Source organism: Canis lupus, chromosome 7, assembly GCF_011100685.1.
Source record: "Canis lupus familiaris isolate Mischka breed German Shepherd chromosome 7, alternate assembly UU_Cfam_GSD_1.0, whole genome shotgun sequence".
Classification (NCBI taxonomy): Eukaryota; Metazoa; Chordata; class Mammalia; order Carnivora; family Canidae; genus Canis; species Canis lupus.
In genome coordinates, this window is record NC_049228.1 from 10868481 (window position 1) to 10894385 (window position 25905).

General features: G+C 37.5%; 1 protein-coding gene and 1 pseudogene across 1 annotated transcript in view; one reads left to right on the forward strand and one right to left on the reverse strand.

Annotated features, from left to right (window-relative positions):
• FLVCR1 (FLVCR heme transporter 1) overlaps positions 1 to 25417 on the forward strand; it is a 37710-nt gene extending 12293 nt beyond the window's left edge. Inside the window, 8 exon segments of the mRNA XM_038542100.1 lie at positions 234 to 374; positions 9191 to 9258; positions 10497 to 10600; positions 19586 to 19696; positions 20249 to 20354; positions 20547 to 20658; positions 22188 to 22255; positions 22408 to 25417. Coding sequence (XP_038398028.1) covers positions 234 to 374; positions 9191 to 9258; positions 10497 to 10600; positions 19586 to 19696; positions 20249 to 20354; positions 20547 to 20658; positions 22188 to 22255; positions 22408 to 22485 — 788 coding nt within the window. The 3' untranslated portion in view covers positions 22486 to 25417.
• On the reverse strand, positions 7954 to 8170 carry LOC100856016 (annotated as a pseudogene).
• Positions 25418 to 25905: the final 488 nt, after the last annotated feature.

The following is a 25905-nucleotide window of genomic DNA, read 5'->3' on the forward strand; positions in this document are numbered from 1 at the left end:
TAAAAAGGGAATAATCAGTGGGCAAGGGTGTGATATATTGATGGTTTTGCAGTTAAGTTATGTGAATTGGCCTCTGAGTTATAGTCAGTTTCAGAGAACTGAGAGGAGATTCTCCAGAAATTAATGAACAGCCTCCCTATAAGACTTTCACTACATCTTTAAGCTTAAACTGATTTAGTCTGCTCACTAAGCAAGATACATGTATTTAATTACCTTTCCATGTGTATTTTCAGCATTCAAAGAAAAACCTCCATATCCACCAAGTCAGGCTCAAGCAGTTCTTCAAAACAGCCCTCCTGCTGAGTACTCCTATAAGAAATCAATAAGGAACTTATTTAAAAACATTCCTTTTGTCCTTCTGTTGATCACATATGGTAAGTGGTTTTCTTTTACTTTCTTTGATTTCTGTATAAAACTTTGAGCATTGTAGATTCTTTTCATTTAGTCTAGTGGTTTGAACTTTATCTTTTATTTTATTTTATTTTTTTTGGTTTGAGCTTTAATGAGATAGGTTTGTTAACTATAAAAATAATGATGACATAGTCATAAACTTAAATTTTGAACTAAAAGCAAAACTTAAAGATGAATTTTTTACCTATCTGTAAAATATAATATAATAGATCTCAAATGGACAAGCACTTTCTTTTTTGAGTTTTCACAGTGTTTTCAGTCCTTTATTAGCGGCCATAAGCATATGGGGAATGTTATCTACAATTCCTTTCTCTGACCCTGTGCAAACTGGCATCTATTTTTGACTACTCAGTCAAAACTAGACATTAATGGATGACTTTCACTAGTTTTTTTTTTTTTTTTTTTTAAGATTTTATTTACTTATTCATGAGAGACACACATACAGAGGCTCTCCAATGGGGAGCCTGATGCGGGACTCAATCCCAGGACTCTGAGATCAAGATCTGACCCGAAGTCAGATGCTTAACCACTGAGCCACCCAGGTGCTCCCCATAGTTCCTTTTCTTAATTTTGCAGGTTACCTCCATTGGTTAGCTTAAACCTAAAATACATAACTAGGAAGTAGAGAAAATATAGTGAGTGATTATTATCTATAAGAGCAAATTCATCTCTGTAACCTGTCATTTAAGGAAGAAAGATTCCTACCTTCTTTATCTCTGTCTCCCAAAATAAAAGTTTCTTTGAGCCAACTTATAACCAACCCCTTATCACACTCACAAACATGCCTGCACATGCATTTACACTGTGAATTTTAGTCTCTGTAGTTTTGTGGGTTTTTTTTTTTTTAAGATTTTTAAAACTTATTCATGAGAGACACACACACAGAGAGACAGAGACACAGGCAGAGGGAGAAGCAGGACTCCATGTAGGGACCCCTGATGTGGGACTTGATCCCGGGTCTCCAGGATCAGGCCCTGGACTGAAGGTGGCGCTAAACCACTGAGCCACTGGGGCTGCCCCTAGTTTTGTGCTGTTACCCTTTTACCTGAAACGTGTTCCTTTTTTTCCCCTTAAGCAATCCTACGAGAGCTGGCTTAATGTTTTCCTAACTTACTGTTCATTTTGTTATTTGTTTCTTCATTTATTCCATCAATAATTATTAAAATCAATTAAATATACAGTAGTGCCATATATACCATGTGGGATAAAAATAAGCATGATAGGTGATTTTCTCCATGAAGTAATTAGAATCCAACTGGGGACATAATATAAACACCAAAAAAGTGAATGACAGCTTAGGAGTTATCAAAAAGGTAACAACACCTTGTTGTTGAGTTGTATGGCAAGTGTGTGCTGAAGGCTTCAGAATAAATAACTGGCACAGGATAAATGAAGGGAAGGGCTGGCAAGGGAGATCATCATGGCAAAGATGTGGTTAAGCCTGGCCTTGAAAGTTGGGTTAGATTTGGATAGAGAATAGCATGAGAAAGGTGTGTAGATGGTGCTCTCTCTGATACTCCCCTCTCTGTGGAATGTTTACTTCTTTTATATCACATCATATACTACTTCCTTGATTATATTTAAATAAGGTGAAAGTGTTTGAGTTTTTTTAAATTATAAAGAACTTCCATATGTATTATTCATATAAATTTTTTTTATATAAATTTTTGAGATAGAGATATTAGTAGTAGTATTTTTTAAAGATTTTACTTATTTATTCATGAGAGACACAGAGAGAGAGAGGCAGAGACACAGGCAGAGGGAGAGCAGGCTCCATGGAAGGAGCCCGAATTGGGACTCGATCCCAGGATTCCAGGATCACGCCCTGAGCCAAAGGCAGACGCTTAACCGCTGAGCCACCCAGGCATCCTGGGATAGAAATATTATTATACCTATTTTATAAGTGAAGAATTAGAGTTCTCTTTTCTGAATTCTAAATTTTATTTATTTATTTTTTTAATTTCAAAGGTACAGAGACACCTCGGTGGCTCAGTGGTTGAGCATCTGCTTTTGTCTCAGGTCATGATCCTTGGGATTGAGTCCCGCATCAGGCTACCTGTGAGGAGCCTGCTTCTCCCTCTGCCTGTGTCTCTGCCTCTCTCTCTGTGTCTCTCATGAATAAATAGATAAAATCTTAAAAAAACATTCAGAAGGTACAAAGGATGCAGAGTGCATATAGTATAAAATTCAGAAGGTACAAAGGATATATGATGTAAAACCAGTCTTCCTCTATCTCTGTCCCCAGGTCACCCAGTTCCCCAACATGGAGGTAATCACTGGTATCACCTGCTTACTTGTGAGGCTGATATAGCCTTGATGTCAAAATCAGACAAGAACAGTGCAAGAGAAAAATTTCAGGTCAATTTTACTTATGAACTAGATGTAAAATGCAAAAGAAATTATTAGTAAACCTAATACAGCAAATTAGAAAACTGATAATACATCCTGGCCAAGATTAGTTTAAGGAATGATTTTTGTGCTAACCTGAGCACTAAAAATTTATGATTATAACTTATCACAATAATAGATCAAAGAGGAAATTTTACCCAATCAATATCTGAGGGAAATGTATTTGGTAGAATTCAATACCCATTGATTATAGACTTTGCACACTGTGAAGTAAAATGAACTTTATGAACCTGATAAAGTTTATCTCTGAAAACTCTGTAGCAAACATCATTCTAAAGTCAGAATCTTAGAAATGTTTTTCTAAAGAAACGGTAAGAAGTATCCTTTACAATAGGATGTCTGTCGTTATCACTTCTATTTAGTACACAACTGGAAGTCCTGGCTGGCTCAGTAACAAGGAAAATTAAAAGTCTATAAGTTGGGGGCGCCTGAGTGGCCCAGTTGGTTAGGCCTCTGACTCTTTGATCTCCACTCAGGTCTTGATCTCAAGGTTGTGAGTTCAAGCCCCACATTCAGCTCCACGCTGGATGTGGAATCTACTTTAAAAAGTATGTGAGTTGGAAAGGTAAAAGATGCTATTATTCACAGGTAATATGGTTACGTGCACCAAAGGTAGTCAAACTGTGGCCTATGAGTCAACTCTGTGTGTTGCCTGTTGTTATAAGTAAAGTTTTGTTTGCTTACGTATTGTCTATGGCTGTTTTTGAGCTGCAAGGGCAGCACTGAGTAGTTGCATCAGAGACCACATGGCCTGCAAAGCTAAAAACATATACTCTTTGGCCCTTACAGGAAATTTTTCTGACCCCTGATCTGCAAAAATAATGCAGAAGAACCTACAGATAACTATTCAAACTAATGAGTTCAGCAAGATTACTAATCTGACAATGTGAAAATACCAACTACATTCCTGTGTATTTATAGGAATTGTATGCCTATAAAAGATTTTTTAATACCAATCAATACTGTAAGATATGTATAAATACCTTAGTATGTGTATAAAATAGGTATAAATAGGTATAAATCTAAAAGAAAATAACTTTATAAATTATAAAATTATAAAACATTGAAAGGCAAGAGAAGACCTAAATTAAGTGGAGAGCTATACCACACTTATGCAAGGTTTGAGATTATAGTGATAAACCAGTTAACGTTACAGAACATTGCATTAATAAGTGACAGTTGCAGATTTGGATTGACAGAAGAGCCGGATATAGGCAGTAATTAGGAAATTTAAAAGAGTTTACTTGTTGAAGGAGTTAAAAAGGAATTTCTGTGTACCTGGGTGGCTTAGTGGGTTAAATGCCCAATTCTTGATTTTGGCTCAGGTCATGATCTCAGGGTGTTGGGCTTGAGCTCTGCAATCAGGCTCTGTGCTCAGCAGGAAGTCTACTTAAGATTCTCTCTCTCCCTTCCCCCTCCACCAACACTCTCTCTCTCTTTCTAAAATAAATAAATAAATCTTAAAAAAAAATCAGAAAGAAGGCATTGGGAAACACTGTGGACAGTTTGATAATATTCCTCGGAACAGTTGGAAAACTTTCTTGACCTCATATTCTTCACCAAAGGGGTGCCTACTTAGGGATCATGATTTGAATGAGTGAGCCACATCACACCTTTTGACCATGCACCTGTCTCCCTCTATGACTAGTATTATATATAAAGATGGAGCAGTTGCACATGGGATAGTCTAGATAGGGACTGTACTCCTAGTATGGGTTTTCAGGATCATATACAGTGTCCAAAGCTAAGTTAACATTTTTTGGAGGTAGAGCTATTTAGAGAAAATGAGATCCTTCCCTATGCCATTATTACTATCAGTAACTAAAGGCCAGTTACTCATGATTTTCTGATATGATCTTTAGATAGCCATAGGTCTCATCCTGCAATCTTCCCTTTAAACGTGTTTTTTTTTTTTTTAAGATTTTATTTATTTATTCATGAGAGACACAGAGAGAGAGAGAGCAGAGACATAGCAGAGGGAGAAGCAAAACTCCCTGCAGGGAGTTTGATGTGGGACTCCATCCCCAGACCAGGATCACGCCATGAGCTGAAGACAGACACCCAACCGCCAAGCCACCCAGGTGTCCCTAAACCGGGTTTGTTTTTTTTGTTTTTTTTTTTTGTTTTTTTTTTCCTAAACCGGGTTTGTAATGGAAGTTGACTAATTCTAAAATTCCTGTGAAAGAAGTAAGGGCCAAGGACAAAGATAGCATCGCTGAAGAACAAGGTGAGGCACACATTCGCAGATATCAGAATTTATAAAACAATAATCATTAAGATGCCGTGTATTATCAAGGGGTAGACTATTAGATTACTGAACAGAGTAGAGATCCTAGTGACCTCCTTCTCCATATCCGTTTGCAAGCTAGGTTGTATTATAGCAATGAAATTCTGCTTTAAAAAATTCTCAGTGGCCTAACATGTCACAAACTCATTTATTACCAGTGCTACATGTTCAGTGTGAACTGCCAGCAAGGTTCTGTTCATCAGAGTTAGCTCAGGATCCAGAATGAGGTCTTGGCACATGCTATGATGATTACCAGGGCAGCAAATGGGAAGTGTCACTTTTATTTACATTTAAAGTCATATGTCCGTGCCGTTAAGTGTCTGGAAAGAGAAGTACTAGAATACAGTGATCTTCTCTTATTTCTAGTTTCACTTTCTCTGGTTTCAGTTACCCATAGTCAACCACACTTAGGAAGCAGATGCTCCTCCTTCTGACCTATCACAGATGGTCAGCAGTAGCCTCACACTATGTCACACGGTTTATGTCATTCACCTCGCTTCATCCTGTGGGCACTTCATCTCACATCATCACAATAATAATAAGAAAAAATACAGTACAATAAGATCTTGAGGAAGACTACATTTACGTAACCTTTATTACTGTAGTTTTGTATTCTATTATTATAATTATTCTATTATTAGTTATTTTTGTTAGTATCTTACTGTGCCTAATTTATAAACTAAAATTTACGATAGGTACGTATGTATGTACAGGAAAAAAAAAACCCATAGTATATGTAGGGTTTGGTACTATCTGCAGTTTCAGGCATCCCCTGGGGGACTTATAACATACCCCATGCAGATGAGAGGGGACTACTGTGTTTGCAAATAGATCTAATGATTAGAACGTGTGTATATAAAAACTAGATGTCTTATAAGAGAAACTGTATAGTAAATTGTCCTGGGATAATCGATTATCCTTATGGGAAGAATAAAGTAAAATTAGCTCTCTATATCATACCTGTGAAAAAAATGAATTATAGTAGATTAAAGACTGAAGGGTGAAAATGAGAACTTTAAAGTTTTAGAAGTATATGTAGGAGACTGGCTTTAGTATTCTCTTTTTTTTTTTTTTAATTTCTTTTTGGCTTTAGTTTTCTTAAAATAATTTCTTGGGGCACCTAGGTGGCTCAATCAGTTATGCATCTGCCTTAAGCTTAGGTCATGATTCTCCAGTCCTGGGATAGAACCTCAAGTTGGACTCCCTGCTCAGCAGGAGAATCACTTCTCCCTCTCCCTCTGCCCCTCTGGTTGTGCTGTCTCTATCACTCTCTGTCTCAAATAAATAAATAAAATCTAAAAAAAAAAGAAAAGAATTTCTTAGTGTAAAGAACAGAAGGGATGCCTGACAGGCTCAGTCAGTAGAGCCTGTGACTTAATCTCGGGCTTGTGAATTCGAGTCCCAAGTTAGATGTAGAGATTACTTAAAAATAAAATCTTTTTTTTTTTTAAGATTTTATTTATTTATTCATGAGAGACACACACACACACAGAGGCAGAGACACAGGCAGAGGAAAAAGCAGATTCCATGCAGGGAGCCCAATATGGGACTCGACCCCGGGACCACGGGATCATGTCCTGAGCCAAAGACAGATGCTCAGCCGCTGAGCCATCCAGGTGTCTCCCAAAATACAATTTTTTAAAAAAGATTCTATATGTTTATTCATGAGAGACACACAGAGAGAGAGGCAGAGACACAGGCAGAGGGAGAAGCAGGCTCCATGCAGGGAGCCCGATGTGGGACTCAATCCCGGGACTCCAGCATCACGCCCTGGGCCAAAGCCAGGTGCTAAACCACTGAGCCACCCAGGTGTCCCCAAAATAAAGTATTAATAAATAAATAAGCAAATAAACACAATCCTTGAAGAAAAAGATTGATAAACATGATTACATTAAGACAATGTAGGGGTGCCTGGGTGGCTTAGCCATGTAAGCGTCTGATTCTTGATTTTGACTCAGGTCATGATCTTAAGGTCATGAGATTGAGCCCTGTGTGGGGCTCACACTGGCCATAGAGCCCACTTAAAATTCTCTGTCTTGGGACACCTGGGTGGCTCAGCGGTTGAGCATCTTCCTTCAGCTCAGCGTCTGGATCTGGGATTGAGTCCCGCATTGAGCTTCCTTCAAGGAGCCTGCTTCTCCCTTTGCCTGTGTCTCTGCCTCTCTCTCTGGGTTTCTCATGAATAAATAAATAAAATAAATCTTAAAAAAAAAAAAGATTCTCTGTCTCCCTCTCTCTCCCCACCCTGCTTGCTCGTGCTCTGCTCTCTCTCTCTCTCTCAAAAAAAAAAAGACCCAAAAAACAAAAAAAAACCCCGATAATGGTCTTTTCTAAAACAACATTATAAACAGAGAAAGCAAGACATAGACTATGAGAAAATGTCTGCGATGCATATAACCAACAAAGGCTTAGTACCTACAATGTAAAAATAACTCCTACCACATACTAAGAAAATAGCAAAGAAATTGAGGAAACCAGAAAGCACTTTTGTGTTTGTGTATTGCTCATTTTTGATGCTGAACCTTACTCAAGATTCCTAAATGAAGGAAATGCAAATGAAAACCAGAGTAAGATACAATATCACATGCATTCAAATTGGCAAATTTTTTTTTTATAAGATTTTCTGTATTCACGAGAGACAGAGAGAGAGAGGCAGAGACATAGGCAGAGGGAGAAGCAGGCTCCTCGCAGGGAGTCCAATGCGGGAACTCGATCCCAGATCCCAGGATTATGCCCTGAGCCAAAGGCAGATGCTCAACCACTGAGCCACTCAGGCATTCCCCGCCCCCCAATTTTTTTTTTTGAATTTAAAAAATTTTAATACAGTTCAAATCAGTGGGTCAGGTTCATTTTAGCTCCTTCACTGCCAAACCTGGGGGCAGAGACTGCTTGAGTTTCTCTGCCTTCTCTTTCTTTGTCTGTGATGATCAAAGTATAAAGATACCGGCTGCATCGAACTTTAAACTTCACATTATCCTTATTCTTCTTGATCTTGACGGATTTGGCGTCCTTTCGCCTAGCCGTCAGCAAGAAGTCCTTGATTTCCTTGATTTTGTGAGGCATGCCTACATGGGCGTGGGGGGCAGCACATAGCTGGCACCTGGCAGAGACACTCACAGCAGGCGGCCCCCCACCAAAATTTTTTTAACTAGTGAAAACATACATGGCAAGAATGTGAAGTAAAGGAACTCTGCTGGTACTATAAACCAATATAACTACTTTGAAGAGCAGTTTGACTATATCCAGAAAATAGACATTCTCCTTCTAGATATATATTTAGAGAAATCCTTATATGTGATAACGAAAACATAATATTCATTGCAGTATTGTTTTAAAGAGTACAAAACTGGAAAAAGACAAGTGTCTACTGACTGGGCAAGAGGTAATTAAACTGAAGTATATTCACATAATGAGCTATCCTATAGTAGAGAAAATTAATAAACTAGAATTTAAAGTACTGACTCACATAAATCTCAAAATTGTATTATTGAGTGATAAGAGCAAGCTACAGATAGATACAAAAATACATTATTTATATAAAGTTCAATTACATGCAGAATAATTCTAATTGTTATTTATGGATACACATATTGTAATATCTAAAATGATAAGCACTGGGGCACCTGGCTGGTTCAGTTGGGCGTCTTACTCTTGGTTTTGGCTCAGGTCATGCATGATCTCAGGGTCTTAAGATCAGGCCCAGTTTCAGGCTCCCAGCTCAGTGGGGAGTCTGCTTTCCCTCTCTCTCCCTCTGACCCTCCTTCCACTCATGCACGCTCTGTCTCTAAGATAAATAAACCTTAAAATAAAATAAATAAAAGAAAATGATAAGCACTAACAGGATAAGAGGCTATCTCTGAGGGACGCCTGAGTGGCTCAGCAGTTGAGTGTCTGCCTTTGGCTCAGGGTGTGATCCTGGAATCCAGATCGAGTCCCACATCTGGCTCCCTGCAAGGAGCCTGCTTCTCCCTCTGCTTATGTCTCTGCTTCTCTCTCTGTGTGTCTCTCATGAATAAATAAATAAGTCTTTAAAAAACCAAACTAGTAAATGGTACTTTTATAATTTTCTGTTTATTATTATAGGTATCATGACTGGAGCATTTTATTCAGTCTCAACATTATTAAATCAAATGATACTGATACATTATGAGGTAAGTTTCTGTTTATACAGAATGGTTAAGAATGTTTCTTAAGCAGTGTACTTCCTGTTAGCATGTTCATACAATTAAAGATTTATTGGGCACCTGGCTTGCTCAGTTGGTGGAGCATAAGGACTCTTGATCTCAGGGTTGGTTCAAGCCCCCCACATCAGTTGTGAGATTACTTAAAATCTTTTTTAAAAAGGTTAATGACTTTGTTGCTTTAAAATATTTGTATTTGTTTTAACTGAATACATTTTTTAAAAGATTTTATTTATTTATTTGACAGAGAGAGAGCATGAGCAAGGGGGAGTGGCAGGCAGACGGAGAGGGAAAAGTAGGCAAAGGGAGATGGAGAGGCAGGCTCCTCACTGAGCAGGGAGCCTGACAATGAGACTCAAGACTCATCCTAGGACCCCTGGTATCATGAGATCATGACCTGAGCCAAAGGCAGATGCCTAACTGGCTAAGCCATCCAGGCGCCCCTAATTGAGAATACATTTCATCCAATTTATAAAACACACAGAATGGAGAGAAGTTATTATTGCTGTGACAATACCTAAGTCTTTTTTGTTGTTGTTGTTGTTGAAGATTTTATTTATTTATTCTTGAGAGACAGAGAGAGCGAGAGAGAGGCAGAGACACAGGCAGAGGGAGAAGCAGGCTCCATGCTGGGAGCCTGACGTGGGACTCCAGTATCAGGCCCTGGGCTGAAGGTGGCGCTAAACCACTGAGCCACCAGGGCTGCCCCAATACCTAAGTCTTTTAAAAATACTTTTTAAAAGAAATATGTCTGGTTATATGGGAAAAGCTAAAGAAACAATTTTAAAAGAAACCAACCCAAATATAAGAGGTAAATATCAAGCTGTGACATCTCTTCGCTTTTGAAAGGAGAGAGCAATTGTAATATATAAAGACTATCAGATTAATCTCCTTAGACTTCTGTGAATTACAGGAGAATTCTAACAAAAATCATTGTACTTTCTAACAGCCATGGAGGATCAAGAAAAATTTCTTTTATTTCTCCTATATTTTAGGTTTTCTTTTTTTTCTGGTTTGAAAATAGAATGTCCTTTATATGTGCTTTACTTGCCCTCCACCCCCTTACCCTAACAAATGTTCTAAATTTTCTATTATATCGTATGCTTAATTTTATCTGATTATTTCTTTTGACTATGAAATGTATGGGACTGTGAAAGATCTATTTGAAAGAAGTATCTGACTAACTTCTTATGAAAAAAATTTTTAAGGGAGAAGAAGTCAATGCTGGAAGGATTGGGCTAACACTGGTAGTAGCTGGAATGGTGGGTTCTATTCTTTGTGGCTTATGGCTAGATCATACCAAAACATACAAGTAAGTGATAGTAGGTAAATGTATGATGTACAACCTAGGGTATTTTGGGTTTAACGGAAACTTTGCTTTTTATTTTCACACATTTAAATAGTGTTATTACTATAAGACCTGGATCCTAGACATTCTTAGATTCTCTTCACTTCTGAATAAAGTCTATATATTTTATCAGTCATACTTCGATTTTGAGAATTTAGATACCTTATGAAGATTCTTCCCCTCTAATAATAACACATATGTCTTCAGAAGGGATCATTGCTGTTCTACAGAAGCCCTTTCTAAGAAACATTTGACTTCTGATAGAGACTTTATCTTGTTCTTTTCTCATGTTATAAGCTTAAAAGCAAACAGAAAGTTGTGTTTCCTACCAAAAAATTGTTATTGAGCATAAGACATTTTTGGTAAGAAGTTTTTGCCTAGGAGTGCCTGGCTGGCTCCGTGTGGAGCATGTGACTTTTGATCTCAGAGTTATGAGTTCGAGCCCCATGTCGGGTGTAGAGTTTACATACATACATACATACACGTATACATACATAAAGTCAATCTGAGGAAAAAAAAGTCTTTAAATGTCTTTGCCTCAAGGCACCTGGGTGGCTCAGTTGGTTACGCATCTGCCTTGGGCTCAGATCATGATCGCAGAGTCCTGGGATCGAGCCCCACATCTGGCTCTCTGCTGGGGTTGGAGGTCTGCTTCTCTGTCTCCCTCTGCTGTTCCCCCTGCTTGTGTGCTGTCTCTCTCTCTCTCTCTCTCTTTCTCTCTCAAATAAATAAAATCTTTATTTTATTTTTTTTAAATAAAATCTTTAAAAAAAAGTATTCACCTAAAGTGCCCCACACTATAGTACCACTTAACTATAATATAATACATAATATGAAAATGCTGTATTAATTATACATTTATATGATCAAAATGCTAATACAAAAGAAGAACTTAGTAATACAAATGAGGAGACTGAGAAAGGGGCTTCAGGGGCAGCATGTTTTGCATTGGGCCTTAAAAGAATAGCCATATATGTTTATTTATGATGTATTATTCCATTTATATAAAGCATATTTATATTGTTAGAAGTCAAGAGAGTGACTACTCTTGGAGGCAGGGAAGCTGTAAGACTGGAGGGATCTTCTGAGTGTTGGTAATGGTTTTTTCTTTGGTTTTGTTTTTTGTTTTTTTAAATTTTATTTATTTATTTTAAAGATTTTGTTTATTTATTCATGAGAGACATAGAGAGAGAGAGAAGCAGAGACACAGGCAGAGGGAGAAGCAGGCTCCATGCAGGGAGCCCAATGTGGGACTCGATCCTGGGACTCCAGGATCACGCCCTGGGCCAAAGGCAGGCGCCAAATCGCTGAGCCACCCAGAGATCCCCTATCCATTCATCTATTGATGGACACTTGGCCTGCTTCCATAATTTGCCTATTGTAAATAATGCTACAGTAAACATAGGAGAATAATTATTTTCTTTACTAAATGCTCCCCATGATAAATGTAGCTACCATCGGTCACCATACAAATGATTATAATATTATTGACTATATTTCCTATGCTATAGTTCATTCCCATGAATTATTTATTTTATAACTGAAGGTTTGTATTTCTTAATTCCTTCACCTGTTTTGCCTATAGCCCCTGACTCCCACAACCAACCACTAGTTTGTTCTCTGTATTTATGAGTCTGTTTCTGTTTGTTCAATTGTTTTGCTTTTTAGATGCCACATAGAAGTTAAATCATATGTTATTTCTATATTTCTGTCTGTCTCATTTCACTTAGCATAATGCTTTCAAGGCCTATTGATGTTATTTTAAGTGACAAGATTTCATTCTTTTTTTACAGCTAATGTTCTATCATGTGTGTGTATTCTTTATTCATTTATATACATAAAATGTATATATATTCTTTATTCATTCATCTATCAATGGACAATTAGGTTGCTACCATGTCTTGGCTGTTGTAAATAATGCTACAGTAAACAGGAGTATTTTTCTTTTCTGTGGGTAAAACCCAGAAGTGGAATTACTGGATCATTAGTAATTCTATTTTTAATTTTTTTCTATTTTTAATTTTTTTAGGGACCTCCACAGTGTTTTCTATAGTGGCTGCACCAAGTTACATTTAACAGCAGTGTATGAGGGTTCCCTTTTCTCCATATTCTTACCAACACTTGATATTTCTTGCATTTTTTTACAACATTTTTTTTTTAAAGATTTTATTTATTTATTCATAGAGACACAGAGGCAGAGACGCAGGCAGAGGGAGAAGCAGGCTCCAAGCAGAGAGCCTGACGTGGGACTCAATTCAGGGTCTCAGGATCACGCCCTGGGCTGCAGGTGGCCCCAAACCGCTGCACCACCGAGGCTGCCCTCTTGCATTTTTTTAAAGATTTTATTTTTTATTAAATAAGCTTATGCTTTTTTCTTTTTAAGATAGATTTATTTATTTATTTATTTATTTATTTATTTATTTATTTATTTATTTATTTATTTTAGACACACAGAGAGAGAGAGATGCAGAGACACAGGCAAAGGGAAAAGCAGGCTCCATGCCGGGAGCCTGACCCGGGACTCAATCTTGGACTCCAGGATTGCGCCCTGGGCTAAAGACAGGCGCCAAACCGCTGAGCCACCCAGGGATCCCCTTTAAGATTTTATTTATTTATTTATGAGAGACACACAGAGAGAGGCAGAGACCTAGGCAAAAGGAGAAGCAGACTCCCTGCAAGGAGCCTGATGCAGGACTTGATTCTGGATGCCAGGATCAGGACCTGAGCCGAAGGCAGATGCTCAACCGCTGAGCCATCCAGCCATCCCTTTCTTGCATTTTTGATACTAGTCATTCTGACTGGTGTGAGGTGATTTCTCATTATGGTTTTGATTTGCATTTCCCTGATGGTGAGTGATGTTGAGTATCTTTTCATGTGTCTGTTGGCCATCTGTATGTCTGCTTTGGAAAAATGTCTATTCAGGTACTCTGCCCATTTTTAATAGAATTATTTGGGTTTTTTTGATGTTGAGTTGTATTAGTTCTTTTTTTTTTAAGATTTTATTTATTTATTCATGAGAGACACAGAGAGAGAGAGAGGCAGAGACATAGGTAGAGGGAGAATCAGGCTCCCTTGCAAGGAGCCTGATGAGGAACTTGATCTCGGACTCCAGGATCACGCCCTGAGCCAAAGGCAGACGCTCGACCACCTCATGAGCCATCCAGGCCTCCTGGATTCCTTTTATTTCTTTTTCTCGTCTGTTGTGGCTAAGACTTCCAATACTGTGTTGAATGAAAGTGGTGAGAATGGATATTTTTCTCTTGTTTCTCATCTTAGAAAAACTTTTTAGCTTTTTATCACCGCGTATGATGTTAGCTGTGTTTTGGTCATATTTGGCCTTTATTATGTTGAAGTATATTCCCTTTAAACCCACTTTATTGAGAGTTTTTATCATGAACGAATGTTGAATTTCATCAAATGCTTTTACTGCAACTATGATCATACATTTTTATTGTTCATTTTGTTAATGTGGTACCTCACATTGATTTGAAGATACTGAATCATACTTGCATCGATGGAGTAAATCCTACTTGATCACATATTGACCACATACTGTTGAATTCCATTTGCTAATATTTTGGTTGAAGATTTGCAACTATGTTCATCAGGGATCTTAGCCTGTAAATTTCTTTTTTGGAAAGCCTTTGTCTGGTTTTGGTAGCATTGTAGTGCTGGCCTTAAAAGATGAATTTGGAAACCATTCCTTCCTCTTATATTTTTTGGAATAGTTTGAGGAGTATAGATATTAACTCTTCTTTAAATGTTTGGTAGAATTCACCTGTGAAGCCCTCTGGTTCTAGTCCATTGCCTGCTGGGAGTTTTTTTATTACTGTTTCAATTTTGTCACTAGTAGTTAGTCTTTAGATTTTTCTATTTCCTCCTGATTCTATCTTGGAAGATTCTGTGTTTCTAGGAATTTCTCCATTTTTCTAGGTTTTCCAGTTTGTTGGCATATAATTTTTCACTTATTCATAGTATTCTCAAAATCCTTCATATTCCTCTGGGGTCAGTTGTAACTTCTTTCATTTCTGACTTTATTTACTGGAGTGTTCTCTTTTCTTGATGAGTATGGCTAAAGGTATGTCAATTTTGTATATCTTTTCAAAGAACCAGCTCTTAGTTTCATTGATCTTTTCATAGTCTTTATGTCTTTTATTTATGTTCTGTTCTTTATTATTATTATTTTTTTCTGTTCTTTATTATTCTTTACCTTCTACTCACTGTGGATTTCTTTCTTTTTCTAGTTCCTTTAGGTGTAAGGTTAGATTGTTTGGAATTTTTCTTGCTTCTTGAGGTAGGCCTTTATCACTATAAGCTTCCCTTTTAGAACTGCTTTTTCTATGTCCCCAAAATTTTGAACCATTGTGTTTCATTTGTTCTAGATATTTAAAAAATTTATTTTTGGTTTCCTCATTGTCCTATTTGTTGTTTAGTAGCATATTGCCTTGCTTCCACGTCTTTGTGTTTTTTCCAGTTTTTTCTTGTAACTGATTTCTAGTTTCATACCATGGCAGTCAGAAGAGATATGCTTGCTATGATTTCAGTCTTCCTGAGTTTTTTGAGACTTGTTTTGTGGCCTAACATGTGATACATCTTGAGGTTTTTCCATGTATACTTGAAAATAATGTCTATTTTTCTGGTTTTGAATGTCATGCTCTCTCTATATATGAAGTTCATCTGGTTTAAATATGTTGCTCAAAGCCACTGTTTCCTTGTTAAGTTTCTGTTTAATGTTTAATGTTAGAAGGAGCATTAAAAAGTGCCCTACTATTAGTGTATTACTGTCAATTTCTCCCTTTTTTCTGTTAATATTTGCTTTATATAATTAGGTGCTCCTATCTTGGGTGCATAGTTACTTGCAATTATTATATCCTTTTGTTGGATTGATCCCTCTATCATTATGTAGTACCCTTGTTTGTCTCCTGTTATCACATTTGCTTTAAAGTATTTTTTCTGACCTAAGTATTGCTATTCCAACATTTTATTTTGCTTCCATTTGCTTGGAATATCTTTTTCCATACCTTCACCCTCAATCTGTATGTTTCATAGGTCTGGAATGAATCTCTTGGTCACAGCAGATAAGTAGGTCTTGTTTTTTTATCCATTCAACTTTTGTCTTTTGGTTGGAGCAGTTAGTCCATTTACATTTATTTTTTTTTTAAGATTTTTAATTTATTTGTTCATGAGAGACACAGAGAGAGAGGCAGAGACACAGGCAGAGGGAGAAGCAGGCCCCCTGCAGGGAGTCCCGATGTGGGACTTGATCCTGGGTCTCCAAGATCATGACCCGAGCCAAAGGTAGACGCTCAACCACTGAGCCACCTAGGTGTCCCCTGCCCAGTCCGTTTACATTTAAAGTGATTGTACTTTATGTACTTACTTCCATTTTGTTAATTGTTTTATGATTATTTTTGTAGTTCTCTGTTCCTTTCTTCTTTTTGCTCTCTTCCCTTGTAATTTGATGACTTTCTTTTAGTGTTATGCTTGGATTTCTTTCCTTTAATTTTTTGTGTATCTACTATAGGTTTTGGGTTTGTGGTTACCATGAGATTTGTGTATAACGTCATATATACACACACACACACATATATATATGTACATATATGTGTGTGTGTGTGTATATATATATATATATATATATCCAGTTGGTGGTTGCTATTTTAAGTTGGTGGTAGCTTAGTTGAAATACATTTTAAAAGCACTACATTTTTACTCTACCCTCCATGTTTTGTTTATATGAAGTCATGTTTTATATCTTTTTATTCTTGTATCCCTTAACTAATTTTTGTAGATATAATTGATTTTGCTACTTTTGTCTTTTAGCCTTTATAGTAGCTTTATAAGTGATTGATCTACTACCTTTACTATATGTTTGCTTTTACTAATGAAATTTTTTCCTTTCATAGTTTTCTTCTAGTTATGGCGTTTTCTATTCTGTTTAGAGAAACTTCTTGTTAGGCTCATTTAGTGGTGATGAACCCCTTTAACTTGTGTTTGTCTTGGAAACTCTTTATCTCTCCTTTATTTCTGAATGACAGCCTCGCCAGCTAGAATATTCTTCATTGTGGGTGTTTTCCTTTCAGCACTTTGAATATATCAGGCTACTTCCTTCCGCCCTGCAAAATGTTTGCTGAAAAATCAGCTGATAGCTTTATGGAGTTCCCCATGTACCTCAGTATATACTTTTCTGTTGCTACTTTTAAGATTCTTTATCTTTTAGTTTTCACATTTGACATGAATTATTTGACATTAATTATTATGTGTCTTGGTGTTGTCCTCCTTGGGTTCATATTCTTTGGGGTTCTCTTTGCTTCCTGGAAGTGGATGTCTGTTTTTTTTTTTTTTTTCTCCAGGTTGGGGAAGTTTTCAGCGCTTATTTCTTCAAGTACGTTTTTGTCTCCTTTCTCTCTTCTCCTTCTCAACCCTTATAGTGCAAACGTTAGTATGCTTGATGTTGTCCCAAAGGTCCCTTAACCTCCTTATTTTTAAAAATTGTTTTTTGTCTTTCAGCTTGGGTGCTTCCCACTACCCTGTCTTCCAGATTGCTGATTCATTCTTCTGCATCCTCTAATCTGCTGTTGATTTCGTCTGGTTTGTTTTTCATTTCAGTTATTACATTCTTCACCTCTGATTTTTTATATATATATTTTTTCTATCTCTGTTGAAGTTCTTAGTGAGTTCGTCCACTTTTTCTCTCAAGTCTAATGAGTAACTTTATGAGCATTACTTTGAACTTTTTATCAGGTAGATTACTTGGTTTATTTAGCTCTTTTTCTGAGATTTTTGTCTTGTTCTTTTTTTTGGAATATATTCTTCTCTCCCATCTGTCCTCCTGTGTTTGTTTCTCTGTATGAGGTGGAACAGCTATCTCTTCCGGCCTTGAAGGAGTGGCCTCACGTAGGAACGTCCCCTGTGCAGACTGTGTGTGCTGGCTGCTTTGGATGGTCAGCAGGAGCTGGATTTGGTCTAGGCCAGAGGTCCTGGGGTACTCCATGCTGGAGGCCATCCTGGTGAGATGGCTGGAGCTGAAGCACATTTTGGCTGGGTGGTGCCAGGGCCTTCATGCCAAGTCCATGTCGGCAGGATAGCTGGACCTGGAGTAGGCATGAGCCAGGGGTCCTGGGGCATTTGTAGGGTACTCTGTGTCCTAGCTGCCCTGGCAGGGTGGCTGGAGCTAGAGTGAGTGCTGGCTGGGGTTCTCTGTACTGGGGCTGCCCAGGTGTGACAATTAGACCTGGAAAAGATGCAGTCTGGGAAGTCTCCCCTTGTAGGACAGATGGCTAGGTGCCTCTACTCTGTTCCCTTCTATGCTCTCAAGGGGGAGGAGAAATGTAAACAGTGGCTGTCACCAGCATCTCCAACCCCAGAGTGAATTCTACAAGTTCTCCTACTGTTTGGTGGATACTCTAGGATTACTAAATGGATTTCCTTCACTCATAGTCTTGTTGCCCTCTAAACTGCTGTTTTGGTTTTGGTTTTTGCTGTGCACCAGGGCAGGTGAATCTGCAAGGACAGCTCAGTGATATCTCTCCCTCCTGTAGGTCATAGGGTCTGCAGTGGGGTTGCCATTGTCACCCGGCTCTATCTTTCCTGGTGTTCTGTATGTGGTCCCTCTACCCTTTATTCTGCAGAAGCTGTTCAATCAGTCCTCAGTTCTTCTTCAGGAGGAATTGCTTTCTCTGCAGTCTGTGTGTCTGTGGGAGGACATGAATTCAGGGTCTTCCTAGGCTGCCATCTTGGGCTTTTTAGCCAAGAATAGCTACATTTTTTTAGCAGGCAGAATGTTCTCATCTGCTTGAGCAAAATGAATCAATGGAACTGTGAATAAATGAATGGAATGAAATAAAATGAATGAACGAATGAAATAAGGAGCTGTCACCTATGTATCCTATATGCTTTCAAGGCCCAAGATATAGTTGATATCATCATGGAAGCTCTTCCAAAGCCCTCTCATGTTGGAATTCTCCAAGATAGCTCTCCCATAATTTAAGACAGCACTTGCTGTGGCTTTATTATTATGAAATGGTAGCCTAAACCCATTCAATCTGTAGATGAAGGGAACATATATAAAGGTTTAAAGTTATTACTAGTCTTTGGTCCACTTTACAATTAGAAAATTTGATAGGCATAGCAATGTGTTTTCTCTTGCCCAGATTTTGTTCTCAGAGTAACTGCCATTCATTCACCAAACTTATTTTGTGGGCATAGTTCAGCTAGGGATTGTGACAAACAGTATAGGGTCTCTGTCCTTGAGACATTTGTGGTGTAAATGGGGAAAATAAAGCATTCATATATGAAAAATAATAACATAACAGCCTAAAATAGATGTCATATGCCCAATAGATGTCTGTCATTGGACAATTATGTAGATACTAAGATGGCAAGGGAGTTTAGAAGAAGAGACAATTTTCTAAGTTGCAGTGATTAGGAAAGGCATCTTGGAAGAGATGGAATTTGACCGTGATGGTGAGATATAGATAGGGAACTATCCCACTCAGTGACACAAAAATGATTTTATCCATATGAATATTCCTTCCTATCTGAACATTGGATATGTTTTGTTGGTTGCTGCTGTTGAATCTTAAATGTAAGCTTTAAAGTCCATGCTTTGGTGGAAACATTTTCCATACAAAGGAAACCCAATTTTTTTTGTAAGATTTTATTTATTTATTCATGAGAAACACACATAGAGAGAGGCAGAGACACAGGCAGAGGGAGAAACAGGCTCCATGCAGGAAGCCTGATATGGGACTCGATCCCAGAACTCCGGGATCATGCCCTGAGTCAAGGCAAACACTCAACCGCTGAGCCACCCAGGCATCCCTAGGGAAACCCAATCTTGAAAACAAAGGAATTTGTTACTGTATGAACAGAGCAATGGTTAGCGACATGATTTTTATATATCTAGGAAAATCGGACAAAATACTAACAATTTTGTTTTTGTTTTAGACAGACTACTCTGGTAGTTTACATTTTGTCTTTTCTGGGAATGGTTGTATTTACTTTCACGTTGGACCTTGGATACATTATCATTGTGTTTATTACTGGAGGGGTACTCGGGTAAGCATCATATGTGTTTAGGAGGGTGATAGCATGCTGTTACAATTCTGAAGTATTACTACTGTGGTTTTAAATTTTTAGTTCATTCAAATGCCCTTTAATATTTTAAACTTTAAAGAATCTATCCTGTGCGTATAAATCTATCCATGCATATAAATATTTTAAGTTTTAAGAATCTATCCTATGCATATATATGAGTAATTTTTAGGAGTAAAAAAAGTTGTTTATGTTTTTTTCGTATATATGATAAGTGAAAAATGGATTAGCCTTACTTAGTCTGGGTAACTCTATTTAGTTAGAAAAACAATTGACTTAGCAAATCAGAGGTATATTTTTCTTAAAAAAAGAAAAATTCAGGAACTGCTTTATTTCTCAGTTCTTTTGTCTTTGGGCTGATTGGCGAATAATAATAGGGCTTTACTTAGACACATTAAGTTCAGAATATTCCGTTATTTGATCACTAGAATAGGCCTGAGAAGGAGAATGATTGCCTCAACATGTGATACTGTCCCTCAGTGAATTTTCTCTATAATTTTGGATTTATTTTCCCAGTTTCTTCATGACTGGTTACCTCCCATTGGGTTTTGAGTTTGCTGTTGAAATCACTTACCCTGAATCTGAAGGTACCTCATCTGGTCTTCTTAATGCTTCTGCACAGGTAAATCTCTGAGTTCTCTTAAATCTGAGGTGATTTATTTGCTAAGTAATATAGTGGATGAAAAATTTCACCTTTCGATGAATGCTTCTAGAAGCTAGATCATATGAATAAAATAGGAAAAGTTCTGGGGAAAACATTTGCACTTATTTCAAAGAAGCAAATTTAACAATAATTTCTCCTACTTTATTTTAGATATTTGGAATTTTGTTCACATTGGCTCAAGGGAAGCTCACGTCAGACTATGGTCCTAGGGCAGGGAACATTTTCCTCTGTATTTGGATGTTTCTAGGCATCATTTTAACAGGTAAATTAGGGCATTTTCCTGGCAAAAGTACTTATGTCATATTGTCTTTATATTTAATTTTCATGTATATTGATTCTCAGTGGCTTAGCAGAACTCAAGGGGGAAAAAAGATTAAAAAATAGGATATTACTTGTTTTTTTCCAAGGATATGAATCTATTAATTCATTTTTCATATTTTAACTTTAGTACTGTCACCATGCATAAAAAACAAAACCATTGTATCAAGAGTCAATAAAGATCTGGAGTGGGCAGACTTGCTTCGCACTAGCTGTGTGACTTTACACAAGTTACTTAACCTCTCAGATCCTCCTTTTCTCATTCATATAATAGGGTATTAAAAAGGTGGTTCATGAAACTCCTAGCATAGTGTCTGGCACCTAGAATGTGCCTAATCATGTTAGCAATTATTATAATGTGTGGTGGTGGAAATGGCACGGGGAATGTTCAGCCAATTCTTATTTCTTAGGTATTATCAGAATAGACATGGGCAGGAACAAGATACTGCCCAACTGCTGGAGGAAGAGCACATAAAAGGACTTTTATCCGTGGTTTGTCCAGGCACATTAGCGTAAAAATGGATTTAGACACTCACGTAGGCTTCTCCTGTCATCTCACTTTGCTAATTTCTTTCTGGATTCCTCTTCCCTATTCAGACGGCAGTGTAAACTCTCTTGTGCAGGCTACACGGTACTTACCAGCCAAGCCACATATCCTGCCTCCCCTTTGTACTTGCTGCTCCAGTGATTCCAAACTACCTCTGGGTCCAGCTTCCTGGCTATTCTATTCCTGTCTTGCATTCTTTGCATATACTGTTTCCTGCCGGCCTAGAATGCCTTCCTCTCTCTTATCTGCTTGACAAGTTCCTTCTCATCTTTCAAGTTTCTTTCTTTCTTTTCTTTCTTTTTTTTTTTAAGATTTTGTTTATTTATTCATGAGAAAAAGAAAGAGGCAGAGACGGAGGCAGAGGGAGAAGCAGGCTCCCTGCGGGGAACCCCATGCGGGACTTGATCCTGGGACTGCAGGATCATGCCCTACGCCAAAGGCAGATGTTCAACCACTGAGCTACTCAGGCGTCCCTCATTTTTCAAGTGTCAATTTGCATGTGTCTCCCTCCTCTGGCAAGCCCTCCTGGATTTTCTCTGGACTGACATAGGCATTTTTTTTTTTCTCGCATGCTCCCACTATACCTTCTACATACCTGTGTTGTTGCATTTTATCCTCCAGTGTATAATTGTTTGCATGTCAATATTCCCTTAGATTGGAGGGTGCTCTAGGGAAAGAATTGTGTTTTTCATCTTTGTATCTTTGGTTCCTAGCATCGTGTATTTGTTCACTAATGAATGACTTGCTAATTCAGTTAGTGGCTTAGAGAAGCACTGGCATTTTTTCATGCTACAAGGATGCTATTGAATATTATGGTACTACAGTGTGCTAAATGTGACAGTATCAAAAAAGACTTTGTTCTGTTTACAGTACAAAGACTCTTCCAAAGACTCTTTGGTAACTCCATTGATGTTTCTCTGTTTCAGCATTAATCAAGTCTGATCTCAAAAGACACAATATAAATATAGGAATTGCAAACGGTGATATTAAAGCTGTAAGTAATAATTTTTTATGATTATGCTATTGAGAAATGTGTGAAATCAATCTGTCTAGACAGCTATTTTGGGTTTCCGAGCCAACTGTTGATCTGTCATAATGGCATATACCAGATGCTGTAAGTTTCTTTTATCTCCTGATTCTTTCTAGGTACCAGTTGAAGATAGTCCCACAGACCAAGAATCAAAAACCATGATGATGTCCAAGCAGTCAGAATCGGCAATTTGAAGTGAAAAAAGAAGTTAACCTCATGTGGTAGATGAGTAGTAAGGCTTGGTTTATATGTACGAGAGATAGATACTTAACTTGAAAATTATTATGTGACCTCTGAATACAGTTACTGTTTTCACCTTCATATTAACGTGAGCAAGATTTTGCTTAAAATATTTTAAGCTTAAAATATGTTGGCTCACATCGTAATAACACTACCATTTATCTACCAAGCATCCCATTGTTAATCTATTGTCGATCAGAATGTAAGCTTCTTAATGTGTACTTTCCAAAAATTTTTTCTTTTTTATAGAAAGTGGAAGGTCAAAAGGCTTTCTAAAATGATAATGTGGAGGTCTAATCCCTTTAAGTCACATAGGAGTACATAGAATTTAGAACCAAATGTGCATTATATTCCTAATTAGCTCCCTTTCCATTATTCTGACCAACTGTCCAATCTGCCTCAGTGGGAGATACCAACACGGCACTTCTGACCCCCTAAAGGATAGCACTGGGATGAGACTTCCACGGAACCTCTAAGATTTTTCCATTTTCTTATATTCTTGTTAAACAAGGCTTTGTTACATGTACTGTTAGTGGCTGTCAAAACTGTTCTGTGTACACATTGAACCCATGACTTTGGTCTTAGACTTGTGTTCTAATTAAGCTAAGGAGTGCAGACATAGGCTCATTGTCTTGAGCTCTCTGCACTACCTTCCTATCACGGTAGGATATGCTAATACTATTTTTTCACTCCAGCTTGAAATAGAGGGATTTTGTACCCACTGCCTTGTCCACTATCTTTTTTTCAGTGCAGGCATACCTTGGGGATATCGCAGGGTCAGCTCCAGACCATTCAGAATAAAGCAAATATCACAATAAAGTGATTCAAATGAGTTCCTTGGTTTCCCAGTACATATAAAAGTCAGATTTACACTCTTCTGTAGTCGATTAAGTGTGCGGTAGCCTGGAAGAACAATGTACATACCTTATATGAAAAAAGACTTATTGCTAAAAAATGCTAACCATCACCTGAGCTTTTAGCAAGTCATAACCGCTGATTACAGATCACTATAATCAATATAATAATAATGAAAAAGTTTGGAATATTGCAAGAATTACCAAAATGTGACACAGACACAAGCGAGCAAGAGCTTTTGGAAAAATGGCACCAAAAACTTTCTTGATACAGGGTTGCCACAAATCTCCAACTTGTTTAAAAAAACAAAAAACAAAAAATGCAGCATCTGTGAAGGGCAATACATCAAAGCATAATAAAATGAGGTATGCCTGTGTATGACTTTCAAGCAAGAAAATTCCATCCTCTGTGTTGTTGGCTTTCTCGTGATTTCTTGTATCGCACCTCATAGCGTAATACTTTGGCTTGAAGGTTGTGAAGATAAAGAAATTGATGGTAACATAGCCCTCGTGTTTTCATTTGGTGGAGACCTCTTGAAAGGGTGTCTTTGTTCTGCACTATCGTTTGTATGACCGTTCTCCTTCGAAGGAATACACTGTGTCCAGGTGCATGCTCCCTCAGTGTGTTGGGGGAATGTATTCTTTTCTTCACCAGAGTGTACCCGGTCTCCATACTGTTGGGAAAAAAGTCTGCTGTTTTACATGCTCAGGGTAAGGAACAGAGGACCAAATGTCTTTCTACAGTGCCTACCACTGCGTTTTGTTTACAATAAGAATTTAAATGTTGTTCCTGTCCTGACTTTCTAAGCTGCTAGGGAATATCTTTACAATAATGACATATACACAACCATAATATGTACATTATGTCCACATCAACCCTAAAAAAAGCTGGTCAGGGGATACCCTTGAATATTCTTGGAAGCAAATTAGCAATTCCGATTTGGGCATTTTATATGCATCACCTTACATTAAAATTATAATGTTCTTTTTAATCAAGCGACAGCAAATTATGTAGAATTTTACCCTGGAGAATCGTCACTGGGAGAACCCAGCTGGGAATCAGGAGCTCTGGGTCTGTGACCTGGATCTGTTTCTAGGTGTCCCTGTCACTCTCCGGCCAGCATTTTTCTCATCCATAAAATGAATGTATTCACTTTGATCTCAAAGATCTTTTTTGAAAAAAAAAAAAAGATCTTTTTTGAGTCTTAAATACCGTTCACCATGCGGTAGACCAAATCACTGAGCCACAGGAACTTAAATCTAGCTAGAGAAGTATCCCCTGGAGAATTGAATGAACAGCTGTGATTGATACTTTGTGGGTATGGGGAATTTACAATTGTTTTTTTTGCTTTTTTATTCAGTTGATGATAGCTCAAGCATAATATGCTGAATCATTAACTTCCTTAGACAATTACATCGCAGGTTTTATGGCCAAAAATATATTCTAAGATCCCTCTTAAATAATTATTTTTATTTTTAAACCATCAATTGTTTAAAATAATCATGTACTTTTTGAGTTTCTGAGCTTTTGACAAAAATTACAAATAAAAGTTAGGAGACATTGTTTCTGAAAAGCATACATATCTGTCATGTGTATCTCTGTTGATTAGAAAAAGGATGAAATATGATATCATAAAACACAAAATAGATTAATAATTTTTTCTATATTTTGAGTTAAAGTTGTCTATAACATGTCAGACAAGAATGTCATAATTCTGTCTTGGAAAATGGAGTTGGGTAACCAGCACTTGAGTGAATTTTAATGAAATGATTTTAGAAAGAAATTGGATGCTTTCAAAAGCAGTTTCATTTATAAATATTGCAAAAACAAAAACACTAGCTTTTGCCTTTTGTGAAGGTTGGGAGAAAATTTTAAAATATGTTTATGTGTAAACTCAAGAGAATTGCCAGAAGAATGTATGTCTGTATTAAGTCATCTTTCATGTTCTAAGTTTTGCTTTTTGTACTATTTGTCTGTATGCTCATTCTTCAGTGTTTCAGACCTGAAATAAACTTATTTTTTTAATGTTAATTTTGTATGGCTTTTTTTTTTTTTTTTTAAGGTCTGATGCTTAGGTACATAGGTACATATGGGGACTAGAAGATTTCAAAATGAGCCAAGGAGAGAGTGAAGGTGTTTTGTGGAGCACAAGGAGACAAAGACCACCCGGGTCAGGGCCAACACAGCAACATAATAAGGGCTTTTTTTTTTTTTTAGGATTTTATTTATTTATTCATGAAAGACACAGAGAGATTCGCAGAGACATAGGCAGAGGGAGAAGCAGGCTCCCTGCAGGAGCCTGATGTGGGACTCGATCCCAGGACCCCGGGATCACACCCTGAGCCAAAGGCAGATGCTCAACTGCTGAGCCATCCAGGCGTCCCAATATATAAAAAATGTTTAGCAGAAAGCTTGATGTAGCCAACACTCAAAAGTTCTGGCTACTATTTTTATGCATTGATGATTGGAAACTAGCAACGTATTACCACTTAAAAGTATTTGGATTTGAAGAGAAGTTC